Genomic DNA, 22,822 nt, shown 5'->3' on the forward strand with positions numbered 1-22,822 from the left:
CCGCCGGGGCGGAGCCGCTGGGGAGGGGGCGGCGGGCGGGGGCGGCCCCGGGGCGGGGCTGGGAACGAGAACCCCGGGAGAACATTCCCACAGCCCCGTCCCGATTCCCGCAGCCCCGTCCCGATTCCCGCAGCCCCGTCCCGCAGCGCTGCGGCCGCAGGATCCAGGGCTGGAGCCCCTCTGCTCTGGAGCCAGGCTGGGAGAGCTGGGGGGGCTCACCTGGAGAAGAGAAGGATCCAGGGAGAGCTGAGAGCCCCTTCCAGGGCCTAAAGGGGCTCCAGGAGAGCTGGAGAGGGACTGGGGACAAGGCATGGAGGGACAGGACACAGGGAATGGCTTCCCACTGCCAGAGGGCAGGGAGAGATGGGATATTGGGAAGGAATTGTTGGCAGGTGAGTCCTTGCTATTCCCCATCCCTCAGGACACCTGGAGACCTCGTTACCAGCAGCCACAAATTAACACAACAGGGGAGAGACACCTTGTTACTCCAACTTTCAGCTGTCAAATTATCCTGTGTCCATCAGGAAAAGGTTTAGATTGGAGATTAGGAATCCTTCCCTGGGAGGGTGGGGGAGGCCCTGGCCCAGGTTGCCCAGAGAAGCTGTGGCTGCCCCTGGATCCCTGGAAGTGTCCAAGGCCAGGTTGGACGGGGCTTGGAGCAAGCTGGGCTAGTGGAAGGTGTCCCTGCCTGTGGCAGGGGGTGAGACTGGATGATCCTTAATTTCCCTTCCAACCCAAACCACTCCAGGGTTCCCCAGTGACCGTGGCAAAGGGAGATGTGACAGGGGTGCTCAGGACAAGCTCCACCCTCTGAGCCTGGTTTAACCCCTCAAGCTGAGCCAGGACCAGCAGGGCACTCCCCAGCCCTTCCCAGCCCCATCAGCACGAACTGGCATCAACCCCCAGGCAGGGAAAGAGCTCCAAAGTCCAGGGCGTGGAGGAAAAAAAGCTAAAGCAGGAGATGAAGTGATTTGTTTGAAGCTGAAATCTTCCAGTGGAAGCGCTGGAAGCACGACCTGGATTTCCTGGATTTCCTGCTTCCCAGTGCTGAGCTTCACCTACAGGCACATCACACATCACACCTCCCACCGGGATGAGCAGGAGGAGGAACGTGCCTGGCTCTGGAGTGATCTCACACCTGCACTCTGAGTACACACATGGATCCTGGGGAGGGTCCAACGTCCTCCTCCCTCGCTCCAGACTCCAAATCCTTTAATTCCTGGCTGGCAGGAGCAGCCTGGTTTCTTTGTCCAAGATGAATGTGGGTCATGAAGGCTGGAGTCGAAATGAGATTATTTTTACATTCAGTTGCATCATTAAATTGGTCCTGGGAAGGCACTTTCCTTCACACATTAATGGTGGGGAGGCTGATTTCCCAAGGAAAGGTTTTGTCCAGAGAACCCAATGGATCAGGGCTCACTCCAGCAAGGCAAGATTGGGATGCAAAAGGAAAAGCAACCCAGCATTTCCCAGTAATTCAGGATATGATTTGGCTTTATAAAGGCTGGTAAAGTTTATATTTTCAGCCTGAAGTGACCCAAAATCAACCCACCGGGGTCAGCAGCTCCATGGGGCTGGAAATAAATGATGGAAACCAGGAGATTTACGTGTAAAAACAATTTCTGGGGTTGCTACATCAGGCTCCTTGCCCACGTTTTTGTTGCCCATGCACAGCTTTAGCAGCAGGATTGAAGGATTCATTTGTATTTGGGATGAGCCAGAAATCTCAGTCCCATTCAGATTTTGCCTCTGTTGACAGGGAATTAAACCCTGTGGCAAAAAGAATTCCTCTTTTAACATGGAATTAATCACTTAGCAAAGAGAATTCCTCCTTTGGCAGGGAATTAAGTGCACAGCCAAGAGACTCCTCCTCAGGTGTGTTTGTTAACAACCATGACTCACTCCAGACACCTCGCAGTGCTCAGTGTCACCAAGAGGTTCTTAGAAAAGATAAAAACAAGGAAGAAAATCCTCTTCCTCTCAGGAAATAGTTCCTGAGAGAGGCCAGAGCTCCAGCCCACACCACCAGCACAATGAACACGCAGCATCCTTCGGAAGGTTGGAACAATCTGATTTTTTAACATTATTTCTGCAGCCAATCGAACAGACAAAGCCTTGGTCACATCAGGTGACAGCACGACCCCTCAGCCCACCCTGGGTGGGGTGACAAGGACAAGCTGAACGGACAGAACAGGTCACCAACTCACAGCAGGAGAAAATGAATCTATTATTGGTACTGAACACCCGTGAAACAAATATACCCCGATAAAGTTCTCGTTACAAAGTCGCCCGGGTTCCTATGTTAAGGGTTTATATGAAAAAGCAGGAGTTCTCCAATAGAATTCCCAATGTGAATTCCCAATAGAAAACAGCAGGTACAAACCTAAGGTAGAAATCTGGAGTTAGAGAAATCCTTTGGCAGCATGTTCAGTTACAATCAGGCCTCAAAAATAAATATGATCGTGTCTACAAGTGTGAAGAGAAACAGCAACCCCCCTCTAAATACACTGGTTTAATAATAATTAAATTATTTTACACTATCTACAAGTTGCATATCACAGAGTTAGGAAGAGAAGAGATGAGAGGAGGACAAATCCTGCTTTTAGAAAAGTCCAGGCGTGTGTGGAGCTGCGTAGAAAACCTCAGACAAATGAGTATATACATTATTTATATTTAACAAGGAACTGAACATAATCAAATCACATTTGGCTGGCTCCATTCAAGATTTCTCTTGGGCCAAAGCTTGGAAAACACCAATCCCAAATTCCTAACAAACATGGAAGATTTACACCAACGAGAGCAAAGTTTAATTTGACCACAAACCAACTCGGAACAAAGTCAACTCTTACAACAAAAGCTCCAAACAACAAGAATTTGGAAGAGCAGCATTGAAATCAATTCATTTCCTTAAAAGACACAAGGAACAAGTTATCAAAACACTTCAGTATTGCCATGGGTGCTGTTTGTACTGAGCTACTTCCAGGGGAAGGATCAAGACAAATTAAAGGCCTGTCAAAAGGAAAGACAAAAAAAATCTCCCTCCCAATTGCACAAATTTAAATAAAAAGTGATTTAAAGAGCAGGTTCTCAACACCTTATTGCATGAGCACGAGGCTGCAAGTGAACAGAAGGTCATGATCATTAAATAAAAGGTGAAACCAGGGGAGGAGGTGCTGAGTGAAGGGGGGGTTCGGTCACTCAACAGCCCAAAATCTGGGAATTCCAACTGGGGACAGAATTCAGACACCAAAACTACTTATGGAGACATCTGGGAGCTCCATGGATTGAATCCAGATGTTTGTATCAGTGAATTGCTTCCATTATTTCCCCAATCTAAGGGTTATTACTCCCCACAGGTTGTTAGAGCAGGCATGGATGTGACCTTGCTACAGTGAGGAGGGAAAAGGAACAGAATGATTTTTTTCAGTGTTGAAACAGAAAAAAGAAAGAAATCCCACATTCCCAGGATATGGATAAGGATAATCCAGCTCATCTGCTCCCTGGTACAAACCCCACCCCTTTAAAAAGTGCATCAGGGAAGAAATCCTTGGATTTCTTTTCTCAGCCACACTTCCCAGCTCCAGGGACACGGCTGCTGTTTTCCACTCCTTGTGTGGGGAGCACATTCCCACCCACCAGCACGTGGATTCTGCCTTAAATCCACCTTTCCCAAGAGTTCCTCTGTGATCCATGGTTGTTTAGACACGGACATGGTGGCAGAGAAAGGAAATCCAAGAGAGGAAGAGCCCCCTGGTCCCATCGAGGCCATTCCTGTTCCACTCAGCTCCCCCCTGGGAGGGGAACAAGGCAGATCCTCACAGTCTGAAGGAGCTCCAAACATCCTCGAGCCCCCTCCTTTCCCACAAGGAAGTACAATGCTCCTTCACTTCTAAATACATCCAAAAAGGAAAAGAAAAAGAGATTCTGTGCAAGTTCCTGGCTCAGCACCTTGGATCCGGCTGGGAGCATCCCTTGCCAGCTCTTCCCAAGGAGACTTGTGCTTGCAGTGCCACCTCTGCCAAAAGACATGGGAATTCTGGTAAAACTTGTTTCCTTCAAGAAGAACGCTCCAGTTCTCTGGATTTTCCAAAACACCCCGAGGCAGCACTGTAAAAACCTCCTGTTCCCACAGGATCACGTCCTCGCTGTCACCGTATCAAACCCTCTTCCCGCTGGACTCACGGATTGCTCCCATTCCGGGTCTCCAAACTGCAGAGATTCCCTAAAGCCACCGGGACAGAAGGACTACAGGAGACACCAGAGGAGGCAAAAGCAACACCGAGCGACGTCTCAGCTTCCTCCAGCTTCCAGAAACACATTGAAAAGGGAATTATTTTGGGACCATCTTTCAAAGACTCACAAAGTGGCGTTTCCTGAAAGCGCAGGAAAAGAAGGGCTCGAAGGAATCTGGAATTATTTTAAACCATCCCCTAATCTAGTTCAAGATGCAAATATGCAAATCACCATCAGAGCTGGTGCCTATTTTTACTCTGCAGCGAGCTGGGTTATTGGAAAAGGAAGATGTACTTTGATATCCATGACAGGGATTCAGAAAGATCATTAGGTCGGGTGGTCATTCCCTAATTCAGGAATGGGAGCTGGTGGTTTTAAAGCAGAGGCTGCTGATGGTAATTTGTTTGTTGCTGGAGAAGGGAGTGAGCGGGCAGTGCCACGGGATAACCTGGTCCTTGAGGCAGAGTGGCTGTGCTGCTCTGGAATGCTGCCATGTCCACGGGCATTGCCAGCTGGTGCTGGGGGAAGGCGGCCGGGCCGGCATTCGGGAAGGGCTGCGGCAGAGCGGGCTCGGGGCCTGGGCTGCAGGGAGACAACACAAGGCTCACTCTCACCACTCATGGCCATCCACCCCACAACCAGCTTTACAAACAACACCAGTGGCTGCTCCAAGAGCAAGTCAGGGGCTTTAAGAACACAGAAATTTGAACGTAACGTGAACCAAACGGTGGTTTTTCAAGGTATTCAGTGGCTTTCTGGCTAAAAACCCACATTTTTTACACACACACCCTCACAGCCCAAACCAGCTGCAGCCCCAGGTTTCCCTCCTGTTACTCTCCCATGTTAATGAACAGAGAATTTCCCAGGAATACTCCCTTTCCATAATGTTCATGCCTGTAACTTGGCAGGTTTTTATGGCTTTTGCAGGAAAAATGTTCTCACCCCCAAAATTCTTCAACAATTTTGCTACTCGATGATCCTTGTGGGTCCCTCCCCACTCAGAATATTCTGTGAAATATACTGAATTAATATACTGAATATCTGTGGAATCTCTTTAATTTTTACTCTCTGGGGCTGGGTGGTTAAACCTGAAGTCTGAGGTTCCTTTTCAAGCTTCATCCCTTAAAAACTTCCTGGGAAACATCCAATTTTATCCCTAATAAAGTTCCCACTCATACCCAGTTCAGCAAAATTGCTGTTTTCCTTTCAAAATTCCGTGTCACTGTAAATATAAATATGACAAGAACGTGGCACTTCCAGGCAAAGCAGCAGAATTCCCACCTGGGAGAGGAATTTGGTGGATCCATACCTTAAATAAGCAGCTTGAGGGGGCTGAGTGGCTCCCGAGGAATTGAGGCTTTGAGGTGCCAGGCTGTACCCTGGGGACATGGAGACCTGCTGGACCCCCTGGAGCATGTAATTCCCACTGGGAGGCTGCACGGGATACGACTGCAAAGAAAATCCAGCAGGAACCTGAGACTTCTTCAGCACATTTTGGAAATCAAACCATCAGAAAGATAAAACCCTTTTAATTTCTTGCATTTCTGGCTTAAATAATACAAGATTTCCTCAAAATTCGGGTATCACAGGACTAAAGAGCTCACTGGGTTTGGATTTGGGATGATTTATGGGCACTGAAGGAACGGTTTGTCCCAAATAACCACTCCCAAAGCCCAGCATGGCCAGCATTATCCCACATTTCTGACCACTGGAAGTAGGAATCTTGGAAGGAGCAGCAAACTCCAGTTGCCTTTTGGCTTAAATTACTTTCTAACCTCCAGATATAATGAATTTTCCATCGTCACTGGGAGTTAAGGACACGGAATTACTTTTAACTGACATATTTTCAGATCTGGCAGTTGCTATGGCAACTATTCTTTTCCCACTGAACAATTAACATTAAAGTAAAATTCACTTCAAGTAAAAACCCTCATTCTGTGCTTAAAAACCTCTCCTTCTCCTCTGTTTTTTTTTTTCCTCGAGCCCTCAATAGGCACATTGGGGACACCGTAAAACGCTCCTGAGCCTGAATATGTGCTTGTAACTAATAAATATGTTATTATCCAGGTATTATAACTGATGGAACATGTTCATTCCTTTAAAAAGACCTAAAAGGGGGGTGTTTCCATATTTAGAAAAAAAAACCACACTTGGGATTAATATTATATTGCAGTTCACCCCCGTCCCCTCCATTAGAGAAGAAGGGAACGTTCCACTCGGGGACTGACATGACTCACAGCAGGAGCTGAGACACACAATTCCAAGTGTAAAAAAGGAACCATGGGAGGAATCTTGGGGAATTTTCAATACTGGCCAAGCAGAGCCATCAGTGCACCCCTCAGGTTCTCCTGGCAAGGCTGTAAAAAGCCCCCCCAGGCAGTGTCAGGTCGCTCGTGGGCTCGCTCCGTGTTTGCTGTCATCCTTCCAAACAGAAATCCCGAGTTCTATTCCCAGATCCCAGGGACACTGACCTGCACAGAGACCCCCGAGGACGTGGGTGGGAACTGTGCAGGGTGGTGGAGTTTGGAGTAGGCTGAGTACATGGGGCTCTCATTCATCAGCTTGTTGTAGAGCTCCAGAGCTTCCAGAACCTTCACGTTCAGCTCCGACAACTCGGAATGTTTCCTGGTTCAAAACAAAGGCATAAAGACACTGAGCTCCTTTAGAGGGGGCAAAAAGGGAAGTGGTTCCTTAAATAGCTTGGAATGTGCAAGAAAAATTAAGCCTTAAAACGTAAATGGTCAAGTTTTTACCCATTTATATTGGAAAATTGCCGTTCTGGGACTGGAGGGAGAGCCCAAGTGGTGCAAAACTATCCCTCCCCAGAGCTGCCATGAGACAAGCAACTCCCAGGGGTACTGTCACCCCCAAATATCCCCAGAAATCACAGAATCATGGGATGGGTTGGGTTGGAGGGAAATTAAGGATCATCACTAGCCCAGGTTGCTCCAAGCCCCATCCAACCTGGCCTTGGACACTTCCAGGGATCCAGGGGCAGCCACAGCTTCTCTGGGTAACCTGGGCCAGGGCCTCCCCACCCTCCCAGCCAGCAATTCCTTCCCAATATCCCATCTCTCCCTGCCCTCTGGCAGTGGGAAGCCATTCCCTGTGTCCTGTCCCTCCATCCCTTGCAAAAACTCTCTCTCCATCTTTCCTGGCTCCTTCAGGTCTTGGAAGCCCAAATCTGGGGAGGGAGAGGTGAAGATAACACTGAACAGATTTTCCTGTCATGGATGCTGAGCAGGACACTGAAAATTCCAACCTCTGGCCAAAGCTGCAAAAGGCTCCAGCCAAAAAAGAATGCCAAAATAAAATGCAGCCATGGCTCGTGCAGGAAATTTTGGAGAGCAGCAACCAAACCTGAGTGCACCCCCTGGGAACTCAATACCTCAGCATTAAAAAAATAAAGGGAGGGTTGTCACAGTTTCCTTGCAAGGTTTTCCAGCTTGGGAGATGAAAGTAGCACAAAAAAATAATATTATTCCAACTGCAGAATTTGAAGTAAATCAGTAAATAGCAGAAGCTTCATTAGGCTCACCTGTCTATCTCTTCTAGTTTTTCATCTATCATTGGACCCATCTGCTGGCAGATATCTGTGAGCACAAAGTGTTGAGGTAGTTAATATCCTGCACAAATTAAGAGCTTAAATGCAGCCAAAAGCATTTATTGAAACAAGCAATTGATTTTTGTGTAGCCGGGTAAAAATCCAATTTTTTCATGTTATTTCGATAACTGCTCAGCTGAGAGCTGGGATTTGGATCTTGCAAAGATCAGGCATTTTCTGGGAGCTGGAAGCTATGCAAATTGCTCTGCTAAACATGGAGCTGGCTTGGAACTATTAAAGAAATTCAAATTATACACAGAGCCCCACACTCCCACTGGGAGAGAAACTGTTCTACAGCACTCTCTTGGTACAGACCACGGCTCCTCTAAGCTTAAAATAAACACAAAAGAACCACCAGCTCGAGCCACAAAAGGTAATTGTGTGAGCAGAAATAATATTAGAAAAATAGCTGAGTGCTCCAAGTACCTTCTGAGTCGAGAAGATCTGGAGAATCAAGCTTTAAATCTGTAGGATCTATGCTCTGGAGCACCTGCAGGGTTTTATCCATCTTATCCTGGAAGGTGAAGAGAAGATTAAGAACTTTTATTTCCCAACCAACGCAGAGACGGTTTGAATTTTCAAATAAAAGTTCTTTATGCAAAAAGAATTATCTGCCAGCATTCAGCAGCAAAAGGATGCAAAAGCTCAGCAATATTTTACATTTAAAGTGGCTCCATACCTCATCTATATAAACTGGCTCAGGCTCTGCTTTCTTAATTTCTTCTGCAGTATCCTCAGGAACAGAGATTTTATCCACAGCTGCTGGAAGAACAAAGATGAGTTTCTTTTCTGCAGCTCTAGGTTAACTTAAAACACACATTTCCTCCCTGTAATCCATCAGTTCTTTAAAGGGCAGAGATGTTTGAATAAGTGCTTCAAGCAGTGATGCACCCAGTGAAAGGCAAATGGGTTTGCCTGGGAAACCTAAAAGCTAAAAACCACCTCCAACACATTCCCTTCCAGCCAAGTCCTGAGTGCTGAGGTTTATTTTGGTCTCCTGGGCTTGGATGGAGCCAACAATGTGACTCTGACAACCCCCTGCCACGGGTGGGGATGTTGTTCTTGGGTCTGAAGAGAGAATGTGACATTTTAAAATTTACTGGGTTCATGTGTGTAATATGTCAGTGACAAACAGCTCTGGTGAGCTGAACCAAATTTCTGTAAGAGGAGGAAGAAATGGAAAACTTAGAGGAGAAAACAGAGATGACAGCGAGCTGTGATCTGTGGTTGCTGGTTTGAAACAAGGGCAGGATGTCTCTCAGTTCTTTCCCCAGGCTGATTACCAGGGAATTATTTTGCTGAGGGGCTAATTAGCTGCAGCATAAACCTGCCTTTCTAAAATAACTCCTGAGTTTTGGGCAGGTGACTCACCTGCCTCGGGTTCCACAGTCAGGTCAGAGGTCACAAAATTGGATGGGAAGAGCCCCACTCCTCTGTGGTTTTCACCTTTCCACCAGTTGGCGTCACTGGGGGAATAAAGATGGATTAAAACCCCTGGGTATTAAAACAGAGACATATTTGGGGCTTTTTACAGGAAACCTGTGATCCTGAGTACAGAGATTAACACCAAGCCACAGCCAGGAGCTGGGGCAAAGGGGAGGGAAGGGAGGAAGAGGAATAAGGGGACCAGGAATCACTCCAAACTTAACACAATTCATCAATTCTTTATATTGATTCCTTTATAACTCTCTGTATATCTACAGGTGGTAACAACAAGAATCACTTCAGCTATTTATAATCACTTTTATCCCTACCAAATGTGCTCCTTGATAGCCAAGAGATTTAACAAATGCTGGAAGCAGCTGGAATTCAGCTCTGGGATGACACACAACCAACTAACACTTATCTTAAAAAACTACAAATTGCATGAAATCCTTGAGTTTGTCTGCACTAGAGGTCAAAAAGAGGAGGATGGAAAGACAAAAGGAAGATAAAGGGGTGTGATGGAGGCCAGAGTGACAGGATGTTTCTCCCAGGAAAAGTTTACCATCCTAAGAAAACAGTATTTTGTGGGATAAATAACGGTGGGATAAAGTCCCCCCCTCCGTGTGAGCGTGTTATACCTGTCATCCAAAACAAAAATAATCTCTCCACTTTTAAAGGTGAGCTCATTGTCCTCCACAGCTTCAAAGTCATACAGGGCTCGCACCTTCCTCAGGCTCTGGGTGTTCTGGGGCATTTCTGCACTTGGGTACAAGGATTTGGTCTCTGTTTGCTGCTGCTTCTGCTCTTGAAGAGACAATTCGATGGCTACAGTTAAGGGAGAAAGAAAAATCACATGTCTTGTGTGCTTAGCCCTGTATACAAAGGTGGTTTGATTTCTTAATGTAATAAAAATAGTATTTATTGTGTTATTTAAACGTGGTCTGCTTCCCTAAGATGTAAAATTTCGAGTTCAAATGGCTGCCATGGGGAAGAATATATCTTACCCCAGATCCTCATGGGTGAGGAAAACACCATGAATGGCACAGTATTCCAACTCCCAGCCTGCTGAGAATTTGATTTCAATTCTACGAGGCAGAAAAGAGCCCAAATTCCCATTTCCCTGCTTTTTAACAAAACTTCTGGAGCACAAATCTAACTTACCTTTAGCTATATCTTCATCTTCTTTGGTTTTGCTGGCTGATGAACCATTCTTAGCAGCATTGGTGGAAGCCTGCAAAGGTAGGAACAACAGAAAATTGAGGTTACAAACAAAACCCACAAATCTCTATAATTATATATTTAAAAAAATTAGCACCAAGTTGTTCCTGGGCAGCTGCCTTAAGGAATCAAGATGACTTTCAAGAAGGAAAAATCACCAGTCTTCAGAACATCAGCCAGGTTTTGTTTTCAGCAGGGAAAGAAGTAAAATAAATATTGAGATTTAATATAAGTAACATTTAAATAATTATTTTACTTGTATTTATTATATTTAGTCATATTTATTAAAGTGAGAAATGACTCTTTGCACCTTTGTCCTTCACCCCTCCTTCCCAATGGGAGCTGCTGACTGAAACACTCTGAGTCTCCACACCAGCACAGAGAAATCATTCCTAGAGTTTTCATTCCCCCAGGGAAGTGGAATTGGGTGCCAGTGCTCAAACCTTCCATGTTTCCACCATATGTTTTAACACATAGCCTGGATTTAGAAGTGAAAACATCTTTGTGGAGGAAGGAAAGATTGTAGAAGTTAAAAAACCCCTGGGTGTTTAATGTGGAGCAAAGTAAACTTGGGGTAAGGAATATGGAATAGGAGCTGTCATTGGAATTTTCAGGGCTGATCTGCACCTGACTCATCATTAACATGAAAACATAAAGAAGCATCAAGAATAAAGGTTAGAAAGAAACCACCTGGCATCATATCTGCCAGTCAGAGAAGGTACAATAAACCATAGAAAATAAAGAACAAACCACTGCAAAACCCATGACAACCCCTGCCATGGACAGGGAACTGCCCAAACAGGGAATGGGGACTTGGAAAAGGAAACCACACCACAGATCCTCTTCCCAAATGTCTCTATTCCACTGCCCCCTGCTTTGGGAGGCTCTGGGAGGGAGAGTGAAGGGGTGTGTGCTTCATGGCAGCAAAATGAGAGCCAGGAAACACCAAATTCCAAGTGTGGGTGCAGAATTGTTTCAGCTTCAGGTGGTGCCAGAGAAATGAAGCTCTAAAAAATCTTTGGGAGAAAATGAAACAACTCACAGGGGCATCATGGAATGGCCTTCAGTCTGGTCTTCTTTGTCTAATTTTCCCATTTTTTTTATTAATAAAAAAAGCAGAATGGCCAGAAGTGAAGCTCAGCCTAAGGAGGAGCCCAGCAGGAACCAGGGTCCTGCTCTCCTCGGATCCAAAGCTCCAGTCACCACACCCAGACAAATTTTCCCTTGTTCCCAGGAACACTGAATCCAACAGTATCCCAAACCAGCTTTTACCTGTGATCCAGCTGCAGGAAAAGTGACCCCCTCTTCTTTTAAAGATTTGATAGTTGCAGATATTAAGCTGCACTGGGGGTCTTTCTGGAATTCCTCTGCCCACTCCACCATGAGGGTTTTGAGCTTCTCACACACTTTGGGATGAGCCTGGAAGACAAAAATTGCCCAAGAAGGGATGTGCTTGAACCTCAGAATGAACAGGAAGAGTGCTGGTATTTTAAATTCACTTTTAAGGGGGTTAAGGAAGGGTTAAAAGACAAACTGTTTGACTTTTCAAATGTTAGCCACGTTTCCACCTCACTAGTTTTGGAGAAATTCAGGCCACTCACCACACTTATCCCAAATTTCTGCCCTTCTGTGTTAAGTTACTCCATATTTTACCTCAATTTCCTCTCCATTCCTTTTGTTATTCCACTCCCAACTACAAAAGTTGGTCTAATATAAGACACTGTCTTTCCCTGGAAGACAATCCCCCTTCCCTGCCTTTCCTGACCTCAGATGCCAGAACACATTTCTGCCAGCTGAGAGAATCTCACAAAGCCCTGATCCCTGAACCATCCCTGTGTCTCCTTGAATCAGCTTCTCCCACAAAAAGGAATTATCCACAGAGCCACCCCTCTCATGGCACAGTTTCTACTCCCAAACTGGGAGCTGAGGGGCAGGCATGGGCTGAGATGTTTGCCTGGACTGGGGGCAAAGCAAGCTGAGGTCTGTGCTCTGCCTGCAGCTCCTCTGCTCCCACCTTCTCCTCCAGCCTCTGCACAAGAGCAGTGCTGGCCAAGATTCCTGAGCCAAGGAATCAGCTCCCACTGGAAGGCTGTAAACATGTTCTGAGCAGTGAGAACACTGACAGGTTTGGGCTCAAACGTGCCTTTAATTCCAAGGCAAGCCGTGGTTTGATGGGCTCAGGATCAGCACAAAGACATTTGTTACACTCCACTGAATTTCCTCCCAGTTTTATTTGCCCTCTGCACATTATTCCCCCCAAATGGGCCAGGGATGAGGGTAAAACATCACTAATTTCCCCAAACCACGATGAATTCTCCCCAGCAGCCCATCCTCCCGTGGGATTCCAGGTTTCCCTGGCATTCCAGGAGCTGTCAGACCATGAAGGTCGAGTCCTGGTTCAGCCTGGACCGTGGGTAATGAGGAAAGGGGAGCACTTGCAGACCTATTTTTCCACAGAAAGCAAGAAGCAGGAGAGCTGTGAACTCATTTTGCTTCCCAGCAATTTTATTAAGTTCCCTTAATTGCTTTGCTCAACCTCTGATGGTTCCAGGGCTCCCATGCAGCTGAAAACTCCTTTTTAACCCATTAACCAGGTTTGGCTCTGGCTGGAGAAGCAATTTGGGAAAAGCTGGTTGTGCTTTTCAATTCATCACATCCAGATTAAACCCCATCAGCTGCTGGACCCCAATCTTTAAGTCTTCCTTTCTTGGTTATTTTCTCTTTCAGAATTCCTAGAAAATTGTCTGCAGATTTTACCTTTTTCCCTGTAAAAATGTGATTTAACTTTCTGACAGTTCTCACTTCAGAGTTTCATTCAAGGCCAATAAAACCCTCTTCAAGAAAAGCTGCATTTACCATTATCAAATTAATCGAGTTTGGGAAGAGTCACAGGTTTGAATTTCAATTAAAACTGCTCAGGTCATTTGGGGTATCAGCAGCTGTTGCTTCTTTAATCCACTATTTTTGACAGTAAAAATCACAAATTTCAGTGAAAACACAAAGAGAAGTTCCTGCAACTGCACCAAAACCAGAAAAAGTGCATTAACCACAACATTAGTTTTGTTATGCTGAGACAAAGCAGAGAAATTACCAAAATAATCCTCCCCCAGCACTTAAGGTTATAAAAGCTTTACCTTATTTATTATCCCTCGAGCTTCGGTGGCAAAATCCCGAGAACACACTTCCAGGTGAAATATCTTCCCACAGTTTGAGACACAGGCTCCTAAAAGCTGCAAAAAAAGCAGAGAGACAACTGTGAAAAAGCGTGAAAACAGTGAAAATAATCCAAAATAAAAGAGCTCAATTCAACCCTGTGTTTAGTACATGCACTGTGTGTTAATGAAGTTATTAACTGAAGTTAATAAAGGGGTTAATGGTTTAAATAATGGCTGTGTTGCATCAAGACTAGTGATTTTGGGGGGAACAGGGGGGATTTACTCACTGTCAGTGCTTGCAAAGCCACGTGGGGAACTTTATGGTTTACCCTCTTCATGATGGCTTTAAGGCAATCCTTTGCTCTGCCAAAGGAACAGAGAAATAATCAGGAATAATCAGGAATAATCAGAGAGAAATGCAGAGCAGACACTCCAACTGGATGAGCAACAAATGGCAAAACATTTCTGAACAAAAAATGTCCCCAAACCTGAAAACCTCTCCCAGGGCTGGGCTCAAAAAGAGATTTAACCACCTGTTTGCTCCTATCTGTGCATTGGCTTGGAAAAGGCTCCATTTTCCCCCTGGATCCATTTGCAAACACTGCTGATGGGTCACAAAGGGATAAAATGATATAAAGTTGAATTAGACAACGGAAGAAACATCACTATAAAAGAAATGATTAAATAAATGGTTATTTTAGAGGCCACTGCAAAGGATTTAGTTTCCAACTTGTGCTGCTCCAGCTCTTGGATCCCCTTTTCCAGAGCCTGAGGACACAAGGATTTTATGATTTCTTTCAGCACAATCTGAGGTGGGTAGAGAATAATAAATAGCATTTTAAATGTTCCAGCTGAGGAGTTTTTCCACACTCTAAATGAGCGTTAATGGCAGCAGGAGCTACATGGGCTCAGGCAGATGAAAAGCTTCATTAACATTATTATTTTGAGCTCCTAAAAACATGAAATCCCCCTGAAAAAGCTGATGCTGCATTTTGAAAGCTAATATCCCTTCAGCTGCTGTATTAGCAAAGCACAGAAAAGTCTCTGTGCCACAGAAATATACTTTTATTCTTAATATTTTTATCATAATTTCAGGTACAAACAAAGTCAACTTAGTTGATTTTCAGTTACATATTTATTTAAGTTATATATTTATTTGTTTTCATAATATAATTATTTATTATTATCTCAGTGATGGGCAGGAGGGATGAAAAGTACCCAAAACTGAAGTGATTTTAACATTCAGAATTTAGGATTTGATCTCATGGAAAAAACTCATCTAGATAAGATTTAATTGTGTATTTTTATATAGTTATATTTTTGAATGTATCCTTGAAAAACAAACCACTGCATTTTCTACCATCTCCTCTCCCCCAAAACCAGATTTAAAACTCGACAAAAATGGCACTAAACCCATTGTTTTTTAATAAAAGATTGAACAGATTTGCTATTATTCCTTGTGGGAGGTAATTAATTAAAAACAAACAAAGAAAACAACAAAACAACCAAAAAAACCCTCAATTTTCTCAGTGTCATAATGTTATATGTTATAGAATTTAATTTAGCAGTTGTATTTAAATTCTAAATTCCTTCAGAATTCTGCCTGTGCACTAATTGAGGTTTAATTAAAAATTTAAAATGTGTTATCACTCGAAAAAATTACCTTAAAATCCCACATCTCTTGGCCATTGTAAGATCCCTGAAATTCCTCTTATATCCCAGTATTACCACTCAGCTCCAACTGATTCCAAGTGATCTGTGTTTTCCTTCCTATTTTTCCCCTTTTCTCCTCCCTCACTCCCATTTTTCCTCCTAATCAACCCCAAATTTCTCATCATAAATTGGTATTTTCCTGCAAAGGAACTATTCCCCTTTCTCCTCCTGGCACAGCCACCTCCCAGAATTTAGGCTGGATCATTAAATAACTCGGGCTGCTGTGCAAAATTCCAGAAAAAACCTGGAACACCCTCGGTTTTGTGCTGGAATAATCCTGCTGGAATATTTATTTTAAAGAATTTCAGAGCCAACACCACATATTTTAACATTTGAGCATTTTGAGGGTTTTCCCTCTGAAATATCCTTCACACCAACACAGAATTCCATGGAATTCCAGGGCCCAACTCACCCATTGGGAGTGCTCCCGACTTTGTCACATATATCCATGATAAGCCCCCAGTCCTCACTGGTGTTGTATTCATTTGTGGCTTTCTCTGGAAGGAAAAAATCAGATTTATGAAGTGTCAGACGCTGTTCAGATTCCAGACAGCACATCCTATCAAATTCCTTAATACTTAATTATTTACCAATAATTAATATTTCATGGAATCAGGGAATGGTTTGGGCTGGAAGGGACCTCAAAGCTCCTCTTGTTCCACCCCCTGCCATGGGCAGGACACTCATTTTTAGGGATAAACTGATAAGGCTTCATGTTATTTATTTGTGCTTTTATTATTTTCATCCCATGTAAATATTGCAGATCAATTTTAAAAATGGCAAATCAAGTATTTTATACATTGAATTTGCTGCCTTAAGGTTTAATTTTAGTCCACCAACTCGATATTTTAACTGAATTCAAAGAGAAGTGCCAATTATTATTATTATTAATATTCAATTTATTTTTAAAAATCAAATTAAAATCGAACCAAATCAGCCCCTGGAGGTTGGAGATTCCCTGGATATACCAACCCCCAGCACTGGACAATCATGGAAGGTTATCCTGAAGTGTTTGGTGCACAAAGCTTGGGGTTTCCTGGGAAGTTCTGCCAGGGAAAATGGCTTTTTGAAAGCACATCTCCATCCCCAGGGGGTAAATCCTCCCATCCAACCCTGCTATCCATAGGAATCCAGCTCCTCAAATTCCAGCAGCCACCAGTTGTGCCCGGAAAGCCAAGGGCAAAGAGCACCAAGGCCTGGAAAAGAGCCTGGCACGTGATTCCATAGCACTGCCTGGGGTCACCACTCTGGAATTCCTGGGATTTTTGAGAGGTGCCTCTTTTTCCAGGAGCAGCAAACAGGAAACGGGGAGAAATGGTGGCAGGTCAACAAGAAAACTCCATGGGCTCTGGATCCTTCCAAGGGCAGCTTCCCTGCCCTCATGGTGCTTGTCAGGAAGGCACAAGTGGCACTTTTATCCTCCACAAAAGACTTGGAAGCGCTTCCCAAGGGTGTCCCGAAGTATTCCTGGACCCTCAGTGGAAGTCAAGCCCAGCTTTGCCTGCCATGGGTGAAACAATCCCAACTCTGCCCGTGGCTACAGGAGGGTTTGAGGATTACAGGTTTCACCAGGAAGCGAATCCTGGAATCCCTGAGGTTGGATGAGACTTCCATGGTCATGGATCCCCCCTGTGCCCGATGCCCCCCTTGTCACTGAGTGCCACGGCCAGGCCTTCCTGGGACACCTCCAGGGTGGGCACTCCAAACCTCCCTGGGCAGCCCCTGCCAAGGCCTCACCACCCTTTCCATGAGAAATTCCTCCTGATGTCCAACCTGAGCCTCCCCTGGCACAGCCTGAGGCCGTTCCCTCTCCTCCTGTCCCTTGTTCCCTGGGAGCAGAGCCCAGTTCCCACCTGGATCCATGAGGGAGTTGCAGAGAGCCAGAAGGTCCCCCCTGAGCCCCCTTTTCTCCAGGTTCACCCCTCACTCCACACCTTCCACATCCCAAACCACAGCACAGCTCCCACTCAGTGCTCCCTACTCTCCATTCCTGGGCCTTTTCCCTCTCCCCCAGCCAGCACATTCCTACCTGGAGGAATGTCAGAGGCAAATCCCTCCTCCTGTACCCACATAGCCTGTTTTGGGGAGGATCCAAACGCTGCCCAGGGAGGATCCCAATCCCAGCACTGCCCTACTCCAAACCCTCCCAGCTCTGGAGACTCCTCTCCCTCCCAGCACACCAAAGGAAACACCACCTGCTTCCCTCCTTCCCACAGAGGATTTTGTAGGATAACTCCTTCCCAGATGCTCAGACTTGGCCTTTGATCAGAAGGAACAGCTGGGGGAGGACACATTTTCCCAGGTTTTTTTTTCAGTGCTAAGAGAGCACAAACTCCAAACCCGTGCTCTGCCTGATCCTCTGCATCCCTCCAATTCCCACAGGAATGCCAGAGCCGAGTTTGCTTTGAGAGCAGGAACACTCAAATCCCACTCTGCTGCCTGGTGGATTTTTAAAAAGCAGGAAGAACCAAGGCCCAGTGAGTGATTTTGGAGTGGGTGAGTCCCCCGAGCTGATGTGCAGCTGCAGCAGGAGCTGTGCCAGCCCGGGAGAGGACTGGAATGAGCAGCTGGGAAGGGGCTGGGAATTCTTTGCTGCTATTCCTGCCCAAAGGAGAAAAGCTTGTGGAGCTCCTGCCTCCAAACGCTGCCACAGGAAAAGAGGGAATGCTTGGCCACTGTGGGAAGGTTTTTGGGATCGTCCCTGTACAGCCAAACCCAAGCTGAGTGTCACGGAATCATGGAATGGTTTGGGTGGGAAGGGACATTAAGGCTCATCCAGTGCCACCCCTGCCATGGTCAGGGACACCTTCCACCAGCCCAGGTTGCTCCAGCCTGGCCTTGGACACTTCCAGGGATCCAGGGGCAGCCACAGCTTCTCTGGGAAATCCATTCCAGCACCTCCCCACCCTCCCAGCCAAGAATTCCTTCCCAATATCCCACCTAAACCAACCCTTATTCAGCTTAAAGCCATTCCCTGTGTCCTGTCCCTCCAGCCCTTGTCCCAAATCCCTCTCCAGCTCTCCTGGAGCCCCTTTAGGCCCTGGAAGGGGCTCCAAGATCTCTCTGGACCTTTCTCTTCTCCAGGCTGAACAATCCCAATCCTCCCACCCTTTCCTCCTGGGAAGGTGCTCCAGCCTCTATCCCAGCTCATTGCACTATTTCTTTCCCTTTTTTCCCAAAAAATGGATGGATAACACCCAGAAATAAAACCCAAGAGGAGGGGAAGAGAAATCCTGAGGATTGGAACCAGCCAACACGTGGCAAATCCCCAAATCCTGCCCGTTTCCATCTCTTCCAGCACCAGGTCCTCACTCTGACAGCTCCACCACCTTCAAATTCCCAAATATTTTGTTATTTCAGTCCTCAATTCCCTTGGGCCAGGCTTCCCAAATACCATCTAGGTCAAAAAAATATATATATATATACTAGAAAATAACATTTGTCTCCATCTGTGTCACTTTTAATGCAAGAAACAGAGAAAACAAGTCCTGATTTAGCACCAAAAAGTCACCACCAAGTCACTTTTAGCCCAAAAGTTTTTTGTGCCCTGAATGCCCAAAAAAATCAGGATTAATATATCCTGGCTGACACTGAGAGCAGGGTGAGGGTTTATAGGGAAGCTGGAAGGTAAAAGGAAAGGAACAGAAAGTTAAATAGAAAATAAATTATAAAAGAAATGAAAAATAAATAATAAAAAATAAAACAAAAAATTAAAAAGGAAAGAAAACATAAGGGAATAAAAGGAAAGGAACATAAGATAAAATAAAAATAATAAAAATAAATAATAAAAATAATATAAAAAATAAAAAAGGAAATCAAAATGTAAGGGAATAAAAGGAAAGGAGCATGAAATAAATAATAAAAAATAAAAAATAACACAAAAAATTAAAAAGGAAATAAAACATAAGGAAATAAAAGGAAAGGAACACAAAATACAATAAAAAATAAAAAATAATACCAAAAAAATTAAAAAGGGAAATCAAAATGGAAAGGAATAAAAGGAAAGGAACATAAAATCAAATAAGTAATAATAAATAATAAAAATAAATAATAAAAAATAATACCAAAAAATTAAAAAGGGAAATAAAATCTAAGGGAATAAAAGGAAAGGAGTATGAAATGAAATAAATAATAAATAATAAAAATAATTAAAAAATTGAAAAAGGAAATCAAATGCAAGGGAATAAAAGGAACATAAAATAAAATAAATAATAAAAATAAATTAAAATTAAATAATAATAAATTAATAAATAATAAAATATTAGAAAATTTTAAAGGAAATTAAACATAAGGGAAATGTAAACCTTTGAGGGCTGGATTAAGTGGGAAAAGAAACAGCCAGCAGGACAAAATGTAAATTCCCACAGTCAGGAAAAGATTCTCTTGGAAAACAAGTGCTCAGCAGCTGGAAACAGGAGGAGAACAAGGAGGACACTCAGCTCCAGGACAAGAGGACACAGGCAAAGGCAAATCCAATCGTGGAATGAAACCCCTCAGCAGCACACAGGGACACATGGAATGTTATCCCACAGCTTCTCAGCAAGCCCTGATCCGCTGGGGAATTGTGGCTGGCAGTCAAAGCCCAGGGAAAACACTTCCTGCTCCCCTGGGCCTGCCAACGATCCTGGGAAAGGAGGGCAAATAAACACAGGATCAAAGGGAAGGGGGTTGTTCCATGAAGGGGGGGAAGGTTATGGAAGGGGAAGGACAACACCGGGAAAACAGTAAGTGCACATGGACTGGGAATAGATCCAGGCAGGAAGTTTAAAGCTTCTCAGGGTTTTGGGGGTTCCCCTCAATAGGAAAAGCAGGTAAAAGAACCACATTCGACTGAAATCCTCTTCCCGAGGTTTATCCTGTGGCACTGCAGAGCAGCCAAAGCACATCCAAGGAATTCAGGCCCTGCTGGAATGCTTGGAACCACGGGAGCACATCCAGCTGTGGCCCAGGAGAAGCACATTTCCCACAGGTGTCCCAGGGGACGTGTGGCCTGAAGGGAGAGCTGGATCTGCCTCCTTGCTGCTCCTGAAAAAGGCCCCAAACTTCCCAACTCTGCCCTTCCAGAGACGATCCAACTCACCAGCCACACGTTTTCCTCTGGCAAATTGGTTTTCCACCAAAAATCAGCTCAATGAATCAAAAAAACCCCCAAAACCTGGATGTGGCCATGGAAGAGAAGGATCCCTCCAGTGCCACCAGCAGCTGGAATCAATTATTTCCTTGGAGTTTGTCTTTTTTCACAAGAAAAAAATATAAAGAAAGTTAAATCCTGACAGATACACATTAAAAGGTAATGTGTATAAAAAACCAGTCACATAAATACTGAAAATTAAAGTACAGACTGTCCACATGTGATAATTCTGGACGGTCTCATTTACAGCAGAATAATAATAATTTTTAAAAGCTTCTAATGACAAATTTTTCCCGGCAAAGCACTGCAAGATTTGGCCTCAGCAATTCAAGTTCCTACTCTGCTGCACTTGTTTAAATGTAATAAGTAGTAATTATAAGTTATAAATAATTTTGTTTAATTGCAATAAGTGATAGGAATAAATTCTAGAAAACTTTGTTTAGTTGTAATAAGTGATCAGAATAAATTCTAAACAATTTTGCTTACTTGTAATAAGTGATAAGGATAAATTCTAAATAATCAATATTCGAGTGTTAAATAAAAAATAAATTTTACACTCAGGAAAAATTAAGAAATTGCAAGTGAACAGACTCCCATTTTTTAAGTTCTGCAGCCTGGAAGCCCTTGAATTATAAGTTTGTTAAAGAATCCTGCACAGTTGGGAGTTCAAAAAAAAAATGCACTTGTACAAATTCTTCAGTCTGAGCCACGTGAAAGGTGAGTCAAAAACTCATCAAACTGCAGCAAGAATTTGAAATAAGGAATCAAAATAAATGAAAATAAATAAAATAAAAGAACAATTTGTACTCAGCACGAGTTTGCTGCTCCAGAAAGCACAAGTCAGGGCAGGAACTCGACCCAAAACAACTGAGTCATTGTGTCACCCCAACCCCGGCCACGGGTTTTGTAACCACGGGATGTCAGAGTGTCCTCTGAGCTGGGAGGGACCCACAGGGATCGTCTCCTGCACAGGACACCCCAAAATCCCCCCACCTGTCAGTACAGGGTCCTACAGGGAAGCTCATGGGAAGCTGGAAGGATAATGTAATAAATTCCATCAAGAAAAGGATGAAAACCAGAACTTACACCAACCACTTCAGTCCCTGAATCCCTGAAAACCCAGCAATGTCAGGGGAGGGCAAGGGGCACCAAAACACCTGAGACATGCTGGAGGAGCTGGAAAACTTCAGGAGTTAGAGCAGGAAAAACACAGCACACTTCCTGATGTGGCTGAGGAACGGAGTGGCTGCTCCCCTCGGGAATCCATCACGGTGGGAGGAAGAATCATGGAATCACTAAGATTGGAAAAGCCCTCCCAGCCCATGGATCCCCCCTGTGCCCGATGCCCCCCTTGTCCCCCAGCCCAGAGCACTGAGTGCCACGGCCAGGCCTTCCTGGGACACCTCCAGGGCTGGCCACTCCAAACCTCCCTGGGCAGCCCCTGCCAAGGCCTGACCACCCTTTCCATGAGAAATTCCTCCTGATGTCCCACCTGAGCCTCCCCTGGCACAGCCTGAGGCCGTTCCCTCTCCTCCTGTCCCTTGTTCCCTGGGAGCAGAGCCCGACCCCCCCCGGCTCCCCCCTCCTGTCAGGGGGTTGCAGAGCCAGAAGGTCCCCCCTGAGCCTCCTTTTCTCCAGGCTGAGCCCCCCCAGCTCCCTCAGCCCCTCCTGCTGCTCCAGCCCCTTCCCAGCTCCCTTCCCTTCCCTGCACACGCTCCAGCCCCTCCGTGTCCTGCCCGAGATCCCAGAACTGCCCCAGCACTGGAGGTGGGACGGGCACTGCCCTGGGGCTGGGACACACCAGGGCTGGCACAGCCCAGGGGCCATTGGCCTCTTGCCCACACCTGGGCTTGTGTCCTGTATTTCCTAGGTCGTTTTCCAGCTTTCCAGCCCCTCAGCCCCTCATCCAGACCATCAATAACGACACCGAACAGCGCTGGACCCCACACTGATCCCGGGGGGGCACCGGGAAAGGAGCGAGAGGAGGAAGAGGAAGGAGCGGAGGAAGGAGCGGAGGAAGGAGCGGAGAAGCCGCCTCCCCCGGCCCGGCGCGGTGCCCGCCGCCGCCCCCCGGCCCTGTGGCTCACCCACGTCCTGCTCGAAGGGGTTGGGTGCGAACAGCGGCATCGCGGCCGCTCCGCCGCCGCTCCGGCACCCACGGCACCCACCGCCCGGCCCGGCCCGGCCCGGCCCGCCCGCGGGCTGCCCCCCGCGCCGCACCGCCCGCCGCACCGAGCGCCGGGCCCGCGCCGCCGCCAACCGCCGGGATAATGGGACGGGCGGGACACGGGCGGAGCGGCCCGGCGGGACGAGGCGAGACGGGGCGGGCGGCGGCCGCGAAAG

General features: G+C 45.8%; 1 protein-coding gene across 3 annotated transcripts; it reads right to left on the reverse strand.

The window, feature by feature from the left end:
- Positions 1 to 2,206: 2,206 nt before the first annotated feature.
- On the reverse strand, positions 2,207 to 22,711 carry STAM2 (signal transducing adaptor molecule 2). Of its 3 annotated transcripts, none has more exons than XM_051810180.1 (14): positions 22,567 to 22,711; positions 15,761 to 15,845; positions 13,923 to 13,998; positions 13,615 to 13,710; positions 11,753 to 11,899; positions 10,424 to 10,493; positions 9,901 to 10,087; positions 9,209 to 9,303; positions 8,517 to 8,596; positions 8,264 to 8,351; positions 7,772 to 7,826; positions 6,705 to 6,858; positions 5,543 to 5,682; positions 2,207 to 4,815 (listed from the first exon to the last, which is right to left on the reverse strand). In XM_051810180.1, the coding sequence occupies exons 1-14, from the start codon at positions 22,604 to 22,606 to the stop codon at positions 4,608 to 4,610; spliced, it is 1,521 nt and encodes a 506-aa protein (XP_051666140.1). In that variant the 5' UTR covers positions 22,607 to 22,711; the 3' UTR covers positions 2,207 to 4,607. The 3 variants fall into 3 exon arrangements, with proteins under 3 accessions (XP_051666140.1, XP_051666139.1, XP_051666142.1); XM_051810179.1 differs by having other exon boundaries at positions 8,517 to 8,599; XM_051810182.1 differs by lacking the exon at positions 22,567 to 22,711 and adding an exon at positions 20,429 to 21,356 and having other exon boundaries at positions 8,517 to 8,599.
- Between the last annotated feature and the right edge of the window lie 111 nt (positions 22,712 to 22,822).

Source organism: Manacus candei, unplaced genomic scaffold, assembly GCF_025592945.1.
Source record: "Manacus candei isolate 608988 ecotype Guabito, Panama unplaced genomic scaffold, ASM2559294v1 h1tg000077l, whole genome shotgun sequence".
NCBI classification, from domain to species: Eukaryota; Metazoa; Chordata; class Aves; order Passeriformes; family Pipridae; genus Manacus; species Manacus candei.

Bases quoted from the DNA above. Each gene is read 5' to 3' on its own strand.
- STAM2 (XM_051810179.1), bottom strand. From the start codon at position 22,606: ATGCCGCTGTTCGCACCCAACCCCTTCGAGCAGGACGTGG. The intron at 10,494-11,752 runs GTAAAAGCTGGT...CTACCTTTGCAG, and splicing joins TTCCTGCAGCTGGATCACAG to GCTTCCACCAATGCTGCTAA. The intron at 10,088-10,423 runs GTAAGTTAGATT...CCTTAACTGTAG, and splicing joins AGATGAAGATATAGCTAAAG to CCATCGAATTGTCTCTTCAA.